Source organism: Siphateles boraxobius, unplaced genomic scaffold (genome assembly GCF_051911475.1).
Source record: "Siphateles boraxobius isolate OS27281-9 unplaced genomic scaffold, OSU_SipBor_1 12, whole genome shotgun sequence".
NCBI classification, from domain to species: Eukaryota; Metazoa; Chordata; class Actinopteri; order Cypriniformes; family Leuciscidae; genus Siphateles; species Siphateles boraxobius.
Genome location: NW_027508722.1, coordinates 22,688,298 through 22,704,433, shown reverse-complemented (window position 1 = coordinate 22,704,433; position 16,136 = coordinate 22,688,298). Strand labels below are relative to the sequence as shown.

Sequence of the window (16,136 nt, the reverse complement as noted above, 5' to 3'; positions counted from 1 at the left end):
TCCTTTTTGAATAAATGTGTGAATTTGAGTACTTGTGTGTTTGTAAAACAGGACACGGTATGCGCCGAAGCTCCAGATGAAAGCTTGTGCCTAAAGAATCCAGAGTGCAGTTGGTGTGAGGGTCGTTGTCGGGAATACCAGCCCACCAACCCGGTAATACTTCTCTAGTTTTTTTCATTTGCATTCAGCTCATCTTATGAGCTTTTGATCACTCATGCCTTTCTAACATCAACAATCATTTTCACTTGTGTGTCTCACTGCTTGATCTGATTTATGTGTGCGTTTTACACAGTGTGGCAGCACCGGATGTCTGGGCCTTGCTCGTTTCTTGTCTGACTGCCAGTCATGTCTGGTGTTCAGTGGGGTGCCAAACTCTCTGCCACGAGTCTCTGGGGAATTTGGCTGGTGTGTTCAAAATGAGTCCTGCTTGCCTGTTTCAGGTAAAGAGAGAGGAGAGAGCAGACCATAACATCACTTAAAACATTGTAGATATGCGACCACACACTGCTCAGTAAATCATTATTTCCAGACACTTTTTACAGTCTGTGAAATAATGTGTTACTGAGTGCCATGTGTTTGTAGATCAGTTTTAGTCGTGCTGTGTTAACATACTGTGCCTTTCACTGGTTTATAAGCTCATTTACACAATATACGTTAATGTCAAGTGTGTGAATGTAATCCTTTAGCATATCATGTGTATATTTTGTACACTTTGACCCCTGGCAGAGCGCAGTGCATGCCGCGTGGACCAGATCTCTGGGGCGTACGGCTGGTGGGGGGAGCGCACGCGTTTCCTCACCTCCCTCCCCTTCTGTCGCACCGAGAACTATGTCCCGGGACTGCACCTGCTTACCTTCCAGCATCCACGCAATCAATCACAGCCTGACAAGGTATGACAGGTTCAATCCTGAGCTCTCATGAGCCTAGCTCTAGACACTTTCTCTTTTCTGTGCACCCATATATGGTTCTCACCTCTGTTTTTTCTGTTCATGCACTCTTCTTGTGCTATCACTTTTATTATTTTATCTCTATATTTTCTACATCCAAGTTTTTTCTTAAATTGATGTTACTCTTCCTCTGAGCACCCTCCACCTCTGCTCTTCTCTCTCACACTCATGTGTGCTTCTTTGTAGGTATCTATTCTGCGCAGTACCTCCATCATCCTCAATCCCTCTACAGAGATGGATGTAACTCTGCAGTTTCGGGGATTTATTCATCCCTTATGGGGCGCCCCTCCTGCAGCACCACCTCAGGAAACTGTTGCCATGTGGGCTCGAATTCAGAAGCTCCACTTCACTGCTCAAATGGCTGCCGGACCCAACTCTCTTCAACTGGTATGGAATTTCACAAAATCAGGTTTCCTCTTTTAGACAAGAAAGTCGTGTCATGGGTTACAGTCTTTTGAGGCTTTTAAACCTCTCTTTCTTGCAGACGGATGTGCTAGGACGGTGGTCCGCTCAGGAGGAGAAGGAGATCCGTATGCTATCCCGGCCGGATGGTTCCCGTCTGTTCCAGAATCTTTCACGAGGAAACTGGTACCTGATCCAGGCGGAGGGCTACCTAAATAACTCTGCGTCGGGACAGACTAGTGAGATGGCTCTTACCTGGAACCGCACAGCTTTACCTGGAGGCAGTGTAAGTGTATATTACCTAACAGAGCAGCTTAAAATAAGTCTCAGTATTATATCAGACTTGCAAATTATGCTAATTTAACTTTTTAACATTTTAATTTTTAGCGCTGCAACTATTGCAATACCAGTTACATTTCGTTATTCTTGATAAATGAAGTGTTTTCAGAAACACTTTTCACAGTTTGAAAAATGCAGAACTGTAGTAAATCTTTCTTTTTATTCAATCCTATTTAATGTTTTCATGTTTATTAACTTTTTTTTATATTTGTATAATTGTTCATATAAAAATATTGTTTCTTATACATTTTGCTTATAGGATTTCAGATTTCAATCCCGATAAGTTTATAACCCTTTGATTTGATAAATTCTATAATGAATGTTGTTTTTGATCAAAATGATTATGAGATATCTTAATTATTTGTATTATATATATATATATATATGTATGTATATATAGTAAACTTAAAATTTTGCTTTAATATTTAGATATTATCATATAATGCGGTTCATTGCTCTTTTACATCCTTTCCTTAATTTCCAACATTTTCCAGGAGATCTCTTTCCTGTTCCTCGAACCCTTCCGTTCCAATTCGTGTTCGGAGTACCGCTCATGCTCGGCCTGCCTGTCTGATCAGTCTTGTGGCTGGTGTCCCACCATGAACCTGTGTTTTCTGCGCTCTGACATCAATCAGCAGCCTTGCATTGACCCCCAGGGAGAGGAGCGCCACCTACTGCTCAACCCTCAGCATTGCACACTGTGTGAGGAGTATAGAGACTGTGCCTCCTGCACTCAGGTACTGCATCTACATCAATGTGTCTGAGAGACTGCCACAAGTGTTTTGATCCAGAGCAGCATGCAGTCTGTTTACCAACTTTAGTTTTCTGTAAGACTGCAGCAGAGTTTCTCTCATGTCTGAATGTTTGTAGGACCCCTACTGTGAGTGGCAGATCAACTCCAGCAAGAAGGGAGATTATCTGTGCAGTCGCCGTGGGAGATTAGAGGGGTCTATCCGGGAACCAGGAGGGTGTCCTAAAGTTTGCAACCAGTGAGTTTGAAGTGATAAACTTCTCTATGAATTATTTGTTTGGTGTATTTAATATCTAATGAGACTGAAGGACCTCAAAAAGATATCGACCTAGGTTCTCTTTTCATCTGCCATCTCTCTCTCTCTCTCCCTCTCTCTCCTCTCTCTCTCTCTCTCTCTCTCTCTCTCTCTCTCTCTCTCTCTCTCTCTCTCTCTCTCTCTCTCTCTCTCTCTCTCTCTCTCTCTCTCACAGGAGGTTGACTTGTGGAGAATGTTTGTCTAACTCCAGTCAGTGTGCATGGTGTGAATCTGCTCAGACCTGTTTCTACTTTGCTGCGTACCTCACAAAGTTCCCCTATGGAGAGTGCAGGGACTGGTATGACAGGTAGGATTTTGCAGCTTTTGCTGGGACTTTAAATCATCGATCACAAAGTCGGATTTCTCAAACTTTTCTGGTCATTCCCTACTTTGGACAAGGGGGAATTTTCAAGCCCCACCTGCCCCCATCGCCCTAACACAATGCTAATGAAATACGCAACAAGCTTAAAATGTTCCAATTTATTGAAGTAACAAGTAGTATCAGTATAGTAACAAGTTGTATCTAAATACAAACTAACTATCTAAGTCAAATAACAGCAAGTTCAAAAATAAAGAAAATAAAAGTGCAGCTGTGTCATAACTTGCATTAAATTCAAAAATAGAGAAAATAAAAGTGCAGTTGTGTCAATTTGAATCGAGTTCAAAAATAGAAAAGAAATAAAAGTGCCACTCGTCATAGCATCATCACCCCCTGGTTGGGGACTGTGGACTAACATAATATACTTAAAAACGTGAAATAAAAAAAATTATATATTACACATTAAAATAGACATAACATACTGTGTTTGTTATGGGATTAAAATGATGGGCAGTGTAAACTAATGATTAAATATTTTAATATTCCTTTGTTCCGATCAGAGCATGAGAGCGGAGAGCGCATTTCTGAATATTCCTCCGCTCGTTCATTCCGCTCAAGGTCGCTCGCTCAACACAGAATGGAGTGCTGGTTCGAAAATATGTGGAATAAGGGCTGACTAAAGTTTTTTTCTTGTCGACTAGTAGTTGTTCATTTAAGCCATTAGTGGACAAATCGCCCCTTTATATTGATTTAATTACTTAAATAGGCTATACAGGATAATGAGCGTTATATTGCTGCACTCAAGCGCACGCATAAAGCTTGCCACAAAGAACCGGCAAAAGTAATGATTATGAATGTGTAAAAAATAGCAAGGAGACATTTAATTGTTTATTAATAAACTAGTGTTTTCTGTGTCGCAGTAAAGATGAAGTTGACGATGCGGACTCGCCATCAACGAATAAAGATATAAAGGCATAAAAAGGAAAATTTCCTCCCGTTTGGCGCGCCCCACCTGTCACGTCTCTATTCCCCACCAGTGGGGCGCGCCCCACACTTTGAGAACCGCTGTATTAAAGTAACACCAGGTAACTTTTGCTCTCGGGGTCCCCCTACAGTTGGGAAACAGTATTGTCCTCTACTACTGTGGTAAACTCTGTCATCCTACATGCACGTGCATTTGTTGACAACCATGATAGCCCTGAACACTGTAGGAGGAGGTCACATGCAGGTGTTCTGCCTGCGTCGCGTGTGAAATGTCTTCATCCCAGGTACAGTGGCATATATTTCAGCATGTCATATGAAAATAAATTCATGGGTTTTATTTTTTTTCTAACGACAAATGATCGCGATGATCACGTTTACAAGCCAGCGTCATTATAGTAGCCTAGTCTATTGGTTACCGTTTTACTGAATCTATATGATACTTCAATGCAATCTTTGAGTTGTAGATAATAACCATATCGTCAATATTATAATATCAAGCTACCATAAATGAATCTGCAAATTTTACAAATTGATTTGCATTATAGCTTGAGACAAGACAAATAAACAAATATCGCAGACATGTTAGGTATCCTAAAATATGATTTTGTACATCTTATATATTTACTTGCAAGAATGTAGCCCCTACCAAACTTGTACACGCCGTTTAGACATAGGCTTTCATTTGATTTTTTTCTTTGTACATGTAGAGTACACTTTTTAGGTCAAACATTTGCTATTTGCATTTCATCGATTGCAAAGTTCAAATCAGAACGAGAATGCTAGCGATAGCTAACCATCAAAAACTAGAATATCGTTTACTAGCTACCAGATTGATAATTTGCTACTCTACTATCATTACTTGATTCATGAAGATAAACGGAGGATAAGATAGCTTCCGTAACATAGTCAGTCAGACAAAAAAAAACCCAAAGAGATAGTATGCAAGCAATATACCTACTAGTCCAAAAGCATGACAGCCAAGTCCGCATTGGTCGGGCACCCCGCCTCCTCCTTCAGCTCACGCCAGCGAGAAAACGCTGGCCCAATGTTGATCCTCGTTCTGCCTTTAACGCGATCACTTTCTCTTTTTCTCTTTTTGATTTGCTCCGATAAAACCTTTGCTTTCTTGTTTTTCTGTGCTGCTTCGGCCATGACTATAACATTTGGCTCGCACGTCCGATTTTAAGGAAGTGGCGGTGGTGGTGGAAGTGACGTATATGCCGTAAAGCAGTCGAATTTTGTAGTTCTCTTTGTTCGCCGGTAACTACCCGAAACCCAAAGTTTAAAAGTACGATTAAAAACGCTACAGACCCCGTCAGGCTATGGCAGACGTGTCATTCAACCTATTGTAAGTCGATGTACCATCACAAGAGACTTGGAAATATATTATGAAGGTTTAAAAGTTACCTAGTGTTACTTTAATGTAATAATAATATTTCATATTATTAGTAGTATTATAACTCTTAAAATTTAGAAATGTAAAAATCTCTTAAAATAAGATTAATTAATTTGATTTAGTATCATACTGTAAAATAAAATATATTCAATAATATATTTTTGTTGTTAATATTAATGATAATAATAACAATGAGAAAAATAATATAAATTACAGTAGTAGTAATAGTTCTCATAATTTCTCCCTGTACTGAACTACACAGCTTGTCCTTGCTTTTGCTGAAAATAATCATCTCTGATCTTCTCTCTCCAGTGTTCACTCTGTCCCTCAGTGTAAGCAGTGCTCTGCTCTCGCCACCTGTTCAGAATGTCTGCAGACCTTTCAATGCGGCTGGTGTGGAGACTACAACAACCCCACCATCGGCAGGTAGGATAGAAACATATATCAGTGAATTAACTTCATAGAAAACTTCTCTTCATCTCTCTGTTATCCTCTTTACATTACTTCCTGCTAGGGGTGTCATGATTCTCCAAATCCTCGATACGATTAAACTTTCGATTCTAAAGTCACGGTTCGATTTGATTATCGATTTTACATATATTTTTTTTAAAGCCGAAACCGGCAAATCAGGATGCTCTCTGTCTTACATGCGCTTCATGAGGCACACACGCAAGGTCTCTTGCTCTCTCTCTCTCTGCCATGCACACGCTATACGGTTTAGAGCACAGTTTTTTCTGTCTCGCATGCGCGCTCTTGCTCGCTCACTCTAGTATCGAACTAATTTTAACTAATTTGCGGGCGTCAGGGAGCCGCTATCAATATGCGGGAGACTCCCGTGACTTCCGCGAGACTTGGGATGTCTGCAAATTGTGGCTTTTTTGAAGCGCGAACGTTGTCAACATAACTCACTGGAAATCCCAAAAACTTCCACACATTGGACTTCAATAAAAGAGGAGGGGGTTCAAGTTCTATTGATGGGTCTCCTGCATCTGCAGTTGCCATGCTGTCTTTTGAATGGCTTTAGCTAAGTTAGAGGAGTTTGACCATAGACTCGTAGAACTTCAACACGTGTGTTTTTTTCCGCTTGGCATGCCGACAGGATGTGACATGGGGGCGTGGCAGCATTGAGGATTCCATTTTTTAATTCGAAGTTTGAGATTGTGAATTAATTTCGGTCAATTTCGATTTAAAATCGAAATCATGACACCCTTACTTCCTGCACTTCTGGTATTTTCCTCAGGTGTTTGAAAGGGGACTGGGGTGGGATGGATGATCTCTCTGCTGTAAACTGCAGTATGGCTGTAGCTGAGGTGAAAGCCAGCAGGTGAGATTAAAACACTTTATACCTTAGTGGATGAGCAAATGTCTTATGATAATTATTTTATTTCCCCCTCTTCCCTCTTCCATCAGCCCTGAGCCTCAAACTTTATCGCCCCCTCGGCTGATGGAGCTTGAGATGGAGATGGAATTGGAGCTAGAGCTGCTAGAAGGTATGGAAGGAGATGGAGATGCTGTTTGGTCCTATCCATCCTGTCCAGATGTGGAGGAGTGTCGCTTGGGCTTGCATACCTGCCATCCCTCCGCTACCTGCGTCAACACCCCAACCTCCTATGAGTGTCACTGTGAGAGGGGCTTCACAGGAGATGGAGTGCACCACTGCAACCAGACGTGAGTCTGTCTGTTACACAGTTTGCAGGGGTGGATGTGTTTTTTTTTTTTTTTGAGTCATTAGTTATTACAGCTCATAGTTCTGCCTCGTAATTTGTAATAATGTTCATGCTCTCTCTCAGATGTTATAACGAGTGCCGTCAGGGCCGGTGCAGTGGGAGTCCACGGTTTGAATGCGAGTGCTCTTTGGGTTGGACCTCGGACCCGGCCACTCTGGTGCTGAGTGGAGTGGAGTGTGATGTGGATTGTGGATGTAACTTCCACAGCACGTGTATTACTGCTCCAGGGATCTGTGACCAATGCCAAGGTAAAGAACCCTTCTGGGTTTAAAACAACTTTTAGCAAGTTCTAAGCCCTTACCTACTATATTTTTCTTTTCCTCCTCAGATTGGACAACAGGGCCACACTGCGAGCACTGCAAGCCTGGTAGTTTCGGTTCTGCTTTGGCAGGGGGCGAAGGCTGCATTGCCTGTCAGTGTAACGGCCACGGTGACGCTCTACAAGGGTTCTGCCATAACCAGACCGGCCAGTGCTACTGTACCCACCACACCCAAGGCCCACACTGTGAGTCTTGCCTGCCTGGATATTATGGAGACCCCAGGTGAGTATCACACTTAGGATTCTGAGAAAGGTGTCTTCAAATGTGTGGGTAGATGAAAATGTGATGTAAACCATGGGCTTTCAGCAGGGCCCCCCAGATTTTTATTTGACCAAAGTAAATGTCATAGTCCAACCAAAAATGAAAATCTTGTCATCAATTACACACCTTCGTGTTGTTCCAAAGGCACAAGTTTTAATGAAACTTGAGAGATTTCTCAGTTCTCTTCATTGAAAGTATTTTCCACCAAAACTTTGACACTTTAAAAAGTACCTAAAACGAGTGTAAAAGTAATGCATATGAATCAAGCAGTTTAATCCAAGTCTTCTTAAGAAACAATAACTTTCCACGATGAACAGATTTAATTAAGGATTATATATACAAACGGAAGCTCAAACGTGGTTGCTTGAGAACGTGGGAGAACCAATAAGGTTTGTTCTCGCACATCAAACAAATACGGTTTAGCTGCCGTTGACCATATTTGATGTGCAATGTAAACATCATAACAATGTTTGTCAGTACATTTATATGGTACCATATGCGTGTTATTTTATACCTAATTTTTCAAAATACAGTACTCCGTTTCAGTAGTGACTGTGAACTTAGGTAGGGCAGATGCTGGGTGCAAGTTTATGATAAACATTTTATAAGCTTTATATTGTAATCGCTGAACACATGCGGCAGAGGCAGAGGTTGCCTTATTCATTCTGAGGGTGGCACTCTAATGTTGATTGACAGGCTTTAAGTGTACACTTATAGAATGCTGTCTTAAAATGGCTTTATTGGAGTATTTATTCACTCCAAATGCTGTTTTAAAATAAAGTTGTGGAGAAATTCCATTGAGGAAAATAAAGTTGTCTATTCTCAAACTAAAGAATTTAGCCTATACTTGTATTAATTTGATGCTCTAAGAAGAACAAACATGACAACTAGATACTGACCTGATGCAGATTAATATACACATAGCTGAAGCGGATTAATATCGTCTTGGTCTGACTGGAGCGAGGTTTACTTAAGGTAAAGTAAAAATAAGCGGGGCAGTCTCAAATCTGTCCTAATGGCTCTCAGTTAGAACGTGCTGCAGTTCCATTTTTCACCACAGATTTACATTAAAGGTCTGCACGGGCTTTAAACTGAAGCCCGCACCCTGAAATCATTTAACCCGACCTGACAATTACGGTTAAATTATAAGTAAATATAAATTATAATCTTGAACCCGAGGCCCGTTTCTCACAGTAAATACGTTTTCTTTCTTTTTTTTTGCAATATGCTGTATTTTATGATTGCTTGCAACGATAATTAAACAAATACATGTACAAACACCGTTTTACCAAGGCACAGCGGCCCCTCAGCAGTCAGCACACAAGAAAAAAAAAAAAAAGAAAAAGCACTGACTTAATAATTACGAAACTTTGATGTGGTTGAACAGGTGTAACAGTCACAAACTCCTCTGGAACTCAAACATTATACTTCAAAACAAAGTTTGCGCAGTTGCACAACTATTTACATAAATACATCCTTCTCAGTACGAGTTATGAAGGAAGAGAACAACATCGGCAGTTGATGGTTTCAGTGCCGTCATCCTCTGATTGCGGTGTTGTGACTGAAATAGTGCGTGCGGGAGCACATGCGCAAAATGTAAAAATGATTCTAAACTATGATCCGCGGCACGCAAACTATATATATATATATATATATGTGTATATGTGGGCTATAGCCAATATAGTTTTTCTTAGTTGCTAAGCCGAACCTGTCCCTAACCCGAGGCTATTCATTAAACATTAACCCGGACCCGACCCTTAACTTGTGAGTTTTTCAGAACACGTTGGGCTCGGGTCAGGTAGCAGACCTCTAATTTACATTGGAAAATTGAGGGCCACTGAAGAGCTGGGAAGGATTCAGGAAACCCATGCAACACTTTAGTATCATAATAGACTCCTGCCGAAGCCATACGTTAAATTTTAATATATCCTGCTCACTTTACAGTTGTAAAACTTTCTAACATAGTCTAGAAAATCTGAAAAATATTTGTTTCAGAATTCTGAACACATTTACAATTTATTGATTCCGTTTATATAGAAGTGTATGTTTTGGGTGAATATGTTGGTGGGGCACTGCCCCACCTGCCCTTACAGATGAGCCGCAGCTGCTCCGTTTTATACAATATGTAACATTGAAATTCACATTTTCCTCACAGGAACAACGGTACCTGTTTCAGGCAGTGTCAGGGTCGCTCTGTTCTGCTTTCCTCCTCCTCATCTGTACCCCTGTCCCTCTCCTCCTCTCTGGGGTGGCATGGAGCAGTCGGTGGCCATGGTGGGCTCTCTCATTGCCTGTGGGTCCTCTCTGTGTCCCAGGATTTGGCTCCATGCATGCCAGGGCAATCATGCCCACCTGTGGCCCTAACCTGGCACCCAGATTCACACACCCAGTGCACAGTGAGTAGATTATTCCACATCAATAGTCTGCATTCATTACTGTCTAAACAGCATTTGTGGCTTGTAAAATAGTTACCAGCAAATATTGAGTCCAGAAATGGTTGCATTTATTTATCCGACAGAACTCCTATGTTTATGTATTTGATGGATTGCCACGATTCCTCAGCAACGGTGTTGTGCACTCTGACCGCAACCTCATTGGAGCATTCTGCGGCACAACAAGAATGGAGCCAATTACTGTTGAGGCAACATCAGGTGAATGACAATAAGGACCGAATAATTGTGTTAGAATTGTGTAAAAATTACGTCATAGTGAAATACACTAATGAAAGTTTGGGGGCGTTCAATTTTTTTTTCCTGTGATGGCAAAGCTGAATTTTTAAAATAATAATAATTAATGCGTTACATTTATACAGCGCTTTTCTTGGTACTCAAAGCGCTTTTACATATGGAAGGGGGAATCTTCTCAACCACCACCAATGTGCTGTGCAGCATCAACCTGGATGATGCGATGGCAGCCATATTGCGCCAGAACGCCCACCACACACCAGCTTATTGGTGGAGAGGAGACAGAGTGATAGAGCCAATCAGTATATATATATGGGGATGATTAGAAGGCCATGATGGACAGAGGCCAATGGGAAAATGTTATGCTCTAGAAACATTTCTTATTATCATCAATGTTGAAAACAGTTGTGCTTTTTATTTTTGTGTACATTTCTGATGCATTATTTTTAGGATTCTTTGATGGATAGAAAGTTCAAAAGAACAGCTTTTATTTGAAGCCAAAATTTTGTAACATTTATAAATGTTTTACTGTTGCGTCCTTGCAAATAAAATGATCAATTTCTTAAAAAAAAAAAAAGAAAGAAAATCTTACTGACCCCAAACTTTTGAACAGTCTTGTAGTTTTATATATTGTCACCTAATTTACTTAATTTATTCTCCTCTAGGGGTGGTATCTGTGTATTTTGAGGCAAATGTTACCTCAGGACGTGCTCAGGGTTTTAATGCCTCATTCTGGGTGAAGCGATGTGGAAATGGAAGTTCTGGAGAGGGTACAGCTGTCTCGCCTGAGTGCCAGGCAGGAGCCCAGTGCGTAAATGGCCTCTGTGAGTGTCCCCATGGTTTTGGGGGTCCACAATGTGACCGTCCTGTCTGCCCAGGGAATTGTGGGGCGGAGGAAAGCCGAGGCACCTGCAACATGGTGTGTAACACTCCTACTGAGGCCAATTGTGTTGCTCAAGAACATAAGATGTGTGCTTAAGTGCATTTAAGACATGTCCCACAGTTCTCAACTTACATGTTTGCATATACTTTTACAGACCCTTGGTCTGTGTGTGTGTACACAAGGCTGGACTGGATCAGACTGTTCTTCTATATCAGACCCAGACAGTCTGGTTTGGGAAACGTTACTCGATACTCAGCTCTCTGCGGTTAGATTAACTCTTTCCTTCAAGACTATAGAAAAGAGATTCTGTTCTTACAATCTCTCTGAATGTTGGTTGGTTTGTTTTCCTCCCACAGAATAAGGCACACAGGTTCCTCCAGAGGATGGGCCACTCCTTGGTGTCCGGGTCACAGGGCACTCTTTGGATGTATGGAGGCCTCTCACTCTCCGAGGGTGTTCTAGGAAATGTTTACAGGTATAATCTTGTGCATTTTACTTGATAACTTATCATAATTTTTATAAAAAATGTGATTATACATTCTATATTATATATATATATTTACTTTATATATATTGGTCCAGGTATTCTGTGGCTGATCGTCGCTGGACTCAGATGTTGACAAGTTCAGTGGAGGAAAGTTCAGAGCCCCTGCCCCGCTACCATCACGCCTCTGCTCTGGTGTATAATCATGACCCATTTTCTGGCTCCCAGACAGCCACTCACAGTTTGATGTTGGTGGTTGGTGGGGTCACAAAGAAGGGTGTCGCCAATGACACATGGTGTCTGAACCTCAGCAGTCTGGTGTGGAAGCAGTTTAAGGTATTGCATGTTGAATATGCTTACAGTGCTCCTATGTTTCTCTTCAGTTGTTTTAAAAGTGCAAACTGACTCTGAATTCTGTGTTTAGAGCTCAATGCTGCCTCCTGTGGCTGGACACACTCTAACCGTGCGAAGAGGCTCATCTGTGCTGCTGATTGGTGGTTACTCGCCAGAGAATGGCTTTAACCATCATTTGCTGGAGTTCAGCCCTCAGTCTGGGAACTGGACTATAGCTCCACACACTGGCACACCCCCTACAGGTAGAGATAGAGCACTATACTTTTTTTTTCTGTACCTAGGACAGGCATAATTGAGAGATTTTGATTGTTTGTCATAAATAATTACACTTAACAATTTAGTTGCCTGTTTAGTTCACTGAGAGTGTTAATACCATACACATTAAGAGGAAAACATTTATTCACATCATTCAAAATAAAATATGTTTCATTTAGGCTTTATAAACAACTATGTTCCACAATTTGGGGTCAGTGAGATTTTATTTGAAAAATATTAATTCTATTCAGCAAGGACACATTCAATTGATCAAAAGTGGCAGTAAAGACGTTTATAATGTGTCAGGATTTCTATCAACTCAACCAGCAACTATCAACTTTTCTATCAACTCTATCACTGGACAGCAGTGCAAAATATGAAAAGACAATGCAGAAAAGCAGAGCGTATGTGGCGGAAGACAAAACTTGTAGTCCATTATAACATCTATAAAGACAGCATCCATGCTTTCAATAAGGAAATAGGCAAAGCTAGACCGACCTTCTTCTCGAATATTATAAACAGCAATATAAACAACACGCGCACTCTTTTTGCTACTGTAGAGAGACTGACAAACCCCCCAAGCCAGATTCCCAGTGAAATGCTCTAAGTGAGAAAGTGCAGTGAGTTTGCTTCTTTCTTCTCTGAGAAAATCAATAATATCAGAAAGGTGATCAGCTCATCCTTGAGTTGCGCTGGGGTCAGGCAGATCAGACAACAGCCTGAGAAAGTAGTCACTATGTCTGATTTCGAAGAAATTGATGGCAAAATTTTGGAAGAAACCGTACAGCACCCAAAAACATCAACCTGCCCCCTTGACGCACTTCCCACATCTTTTTTCAAAAATGTGTTACACAGCTTAGAAGCAGATCTCCTAGAAGTGGTAAATGCCTCACTTCTCTTTGGGAGTTTTCCGAACTCCCTGAAAACTGCAGTTGTCAAGCCCCTCCTGAAAAAAGAGCAATCTGTATAAGACCATATTAAACAACTATAGACCGATCTCAAATCTTCCTTTCATAGGCAAGATCATTGAAAAAGTTGTCTTTTTTCAACATTAATAATAATGAGAAATGTTTCTTAAGCATCAGATCAGCATAATTTAGACTGATTTCTGAAGGATCATGTAACACAGAAAACTGGAGCAATGATGCTGAAAATTCAAATTAGATTTTAAAATATATTAAAATAAAAAAGTTATTTTGATTTGTAGTAATGTTTCACTGTTTTTGCTGTATTTTTGATCAAATAAATGCAGCCTTTAGTGAGACACATTAAAAAAATCTTACCGACCCCAGACTGTTGAATGATGGAGTAACTAGTAAGATTTCAAAATCTTTACAAATTTCTCTAATGGGTCCACTTAAGAGATTTCCTTTCACCTGAATATAATAATAATAATAATAATATTAATAATTATTGTTATGAATATTAGACTACTATTAAATGGTATCAAATTTCTATCCTAAAATCTTCCGTTTATTTGCCCATAGCGGGGAAAAAGTACTTGCCATTATAACACCAATATTAGAATGAAGTAAAAGCCGCTTTATACTCCTGTCCTGATTCAATTATTTTTCCGTCCCTCACCTTTTCAGGTCTTTATGGCCACTCAGCTGTGTATCATGAACAGACTGATGCCGTGTACGTGTTTGGTGGTTACCGTTTTCATGTTGAAGCTGTAGAACCTTCTGGAGAACTTTACAGTCTTTATTACCCCAATCTTACTTGGTCCTTACTGGTCCCCTCTCAGGGAAACAAGGTAACTAAAATAAAGCCAAATTGAGGTCAGAATGATGTATGTAAAAGCAGTTGGTAGATTACACTTAAGAGTAGCATTTGGTAGATTACAATTAGAAATGTTAGATGACACTAATCTTTTTTTTTTCTCTCTTCAGCCTCTCTCTCGTTTCTTCCATGCTGCGGCCTTAATGAAGGACACCATGGTAATTGTAGGAGGCAGGACAGGGGAAGAGGATTACAGTAACACAGTTTCTCTCTATCAGATCAACTGTAACACATGGATACAGCCAGGTAACAGTTACAAGTATCTGGATCCAGTATATTAATTATACACTCGATAGCACTAGTTCAAATGGTGTGGGAAGGTTTCACTTCATTTTTTAAGGCCTTTTCTTGTCCCATTTCTCTAGTGTCCTCAGTGGGAGAACCTGTAAACCGTTCAGTTTCCATGGCGATGACTGGATGGGGTGGTCGGCTGTTCCTGTCTGGGGGTTTTAACGGAGTGACTCTAGGGCGGCTTTTGACTCTTTCCCTGCCCACTGACCCTTGCATCCTTTTGCCTACTCCTGAGGCCTGTAACAGCAGTACTGGCAGCTGTGTGTGGTGCCGAGGCACCTGTGCTTCATCGGACACTGCAGAAAGGTATTAAAGGAACTAGCAGTATCTTAATTTACAGTAGGCTTTACAGTACACTATGGGCACCATAACTTTTTTCTAAATGACGATGTCTCTCTTTCTCTTTTTAACAGATTGGGTTGTACCATTGGTCAGTCTACCTGTTTTCCTACTCCTCGTTCTCCTGATCAGTGTCGTAGACTTAAGACTTGCAGTGAGTGTTTGGCCCGCCACCCTAAAACATTTTCCAGCCCGATGCAGGTAAGATCATCACATCACAAGCCAAAGTATTTCAAGCCAAAGTAAATGCACTGCATAGCCAAATAGTACCTAATTAACAGGTTTGGGAAGGCCCTTTAATTTCAGAAAAAACAAATCATATAGTGCACACTGCCATTCAAAAGTTTGGGATTGGTTTTTGTCTTTTATGCTCACCATCACATTTATTCCTGTCTTTTGCAAAGGAACTATATTTGTGCATAATAGGATGTTTGTTTATAAAGCCTAAAGGAAACATATATTACTTACTAACCTAACACTTTTGAATTGTAGTTGTACATATAGTCACAATTTCAAAGATCAAGAAGAAAAGTAAAAAACATTTAGAGTTAAAGCCAATCTTAGAATTGGAAAAATGGCATGAAATTCTCTCCTTCTTTTAGCCTGCTCTGCAGTGTAAGTGGTGCACAAACTGTCCCGAGGGAGCATGTATCAGCAGCTTAGTAAGTTGCACATCAGAGCACGACTGCAGGATAAACCAGAGAGAGATCTTCCTGTCCAGTAACTGCACTGAGACCAGCTGTGAGGCATCTGACTGCCCAAAATGCACAGCTTCTGGGAAATGCATGTGGACACGCCAGTTCAAACGCACAGGTGAGAGTGAGCACACAGTGAGCAACAGTGATTCTACGGAATCTAAGGGGACATGCTGATGAGATGGTAGGAACAATTATTATATAACTTTATTATAATGTTATATAACCCAATTTATATTACTAAAATAAAAGCTTTGCATTCTTCCAACAAATGAGCCAATGCATAGTTTCTCTTGGCAACTCCAGATTTAAACGTCTCTTTATACAAATATCAGCAAAACCGCTTGTAGTTAAAGGGCTAGTTCACCCAAAAATGAAGATTCTGTCAGTAATTACTCACCCTCATGTTGTTCCAACCCTGTAAAACTTTCATTCATCTTCAGAACACAAATGAAGATATTTTTGATGAAATCTGAGAGCTGGCTCACTCCTTCATAGGCGGCTAAGTAATTACATATGCCGGCCCAGAAAAGTTAGTAAAGACATAATTAAAATAGTCCAAGCGACGAGAATACTTTTTGTACGCAAAACCCCCCAATGACATTATTCAACTATTCATTTTCTCCCG

The 16,136-nt window shown here is 40.6% G+C and overlaps 1 protein-coding gene across 1 annotated transcript in view; it reads left to right on the top strand.

Moving 5' to 3' along the window:
* megf8 (multiple EGF-like-domains 8) overlaps positions 1–16,136 on the top strand; it is a 29,980-nt gene that overhangs the window by 8,449 nt on the left and 5,395 nt on the right. Inside the window, exons 12-36 of the mRNA XM_077213135.1 lie at positions 52–153; positions 293–440; positions 727–890; positions 1,134–1,334; positions 1,432–1,635; positions 2,183–2,425; positions 2,559–2,677; positions 2,910–3,041; positions 5,746–5,859; positions 6,674–6,757; positions 6,844–7,101; positions 7,224–7,408; positions 7,489–7,702; positions 9,897–10,137; positions 10,260–10,392; positions 11,091–11,344; positions 11,463–11,573; positions 11,665–11,783; positions 11,891–12,128; positions 12,217–12,388; positions 13,994–14,157; positions 14,294–14,429; positions 14,549–14,780; positions 14,888–15,014; positions 15,416–15,626. Coding sequence (XP_077069250.1) covers positions 52–153; positions 293–440; positions 727–890; positions 1,134–1,334; positions 1,432–1,635; positions 2,183–2,425; positions 2,559–2,677; positions 2,910–3,041; positions 5,746–5,859; positions 6,674–6,757; positions 6,844–7,101; positions 7,224–7,408; positions 7,489–7,702; positions 9,897–10,137; positions 10,260–10,392; positions 11,091–11,344; positions 11,463–11,573; positions 11,665–11,783; positions 11,891–12,128; positions 12,217–12,388; positions 13,994–14,157; positions 14,294–14,429; positions 14,549–14,780; positions 14,888–15,014; positions 15,416–15,626 — 4,306 coding nt within the window. The remainder of the gene's footprint in view (positions 1–51; positions 154–292; positions 441–726; positions 891–1,133; positions 1,335–1,431; positions 1,636–2,182; positions 2,426–2,558; positions 2,678–2,909; positions 3,042–5,745; positions 5,860–6,673; positions 6,758–6,843; positions 7,102–7,223; positions 7,409–7,488; positions 7,703–9,896; positions 10,138–10,259; positions 10,393–11,090; positions 11,345–11,462; positions 11,574–11,664; positions 11,784–11,890; positions 12,129–12,216; positions 12,389–13,993; positions 14,158–14,293; positions 14,430–14,548; positions 14,781–14,887; positions 15,015–15,415; positions 15,627–16,136) is intronic.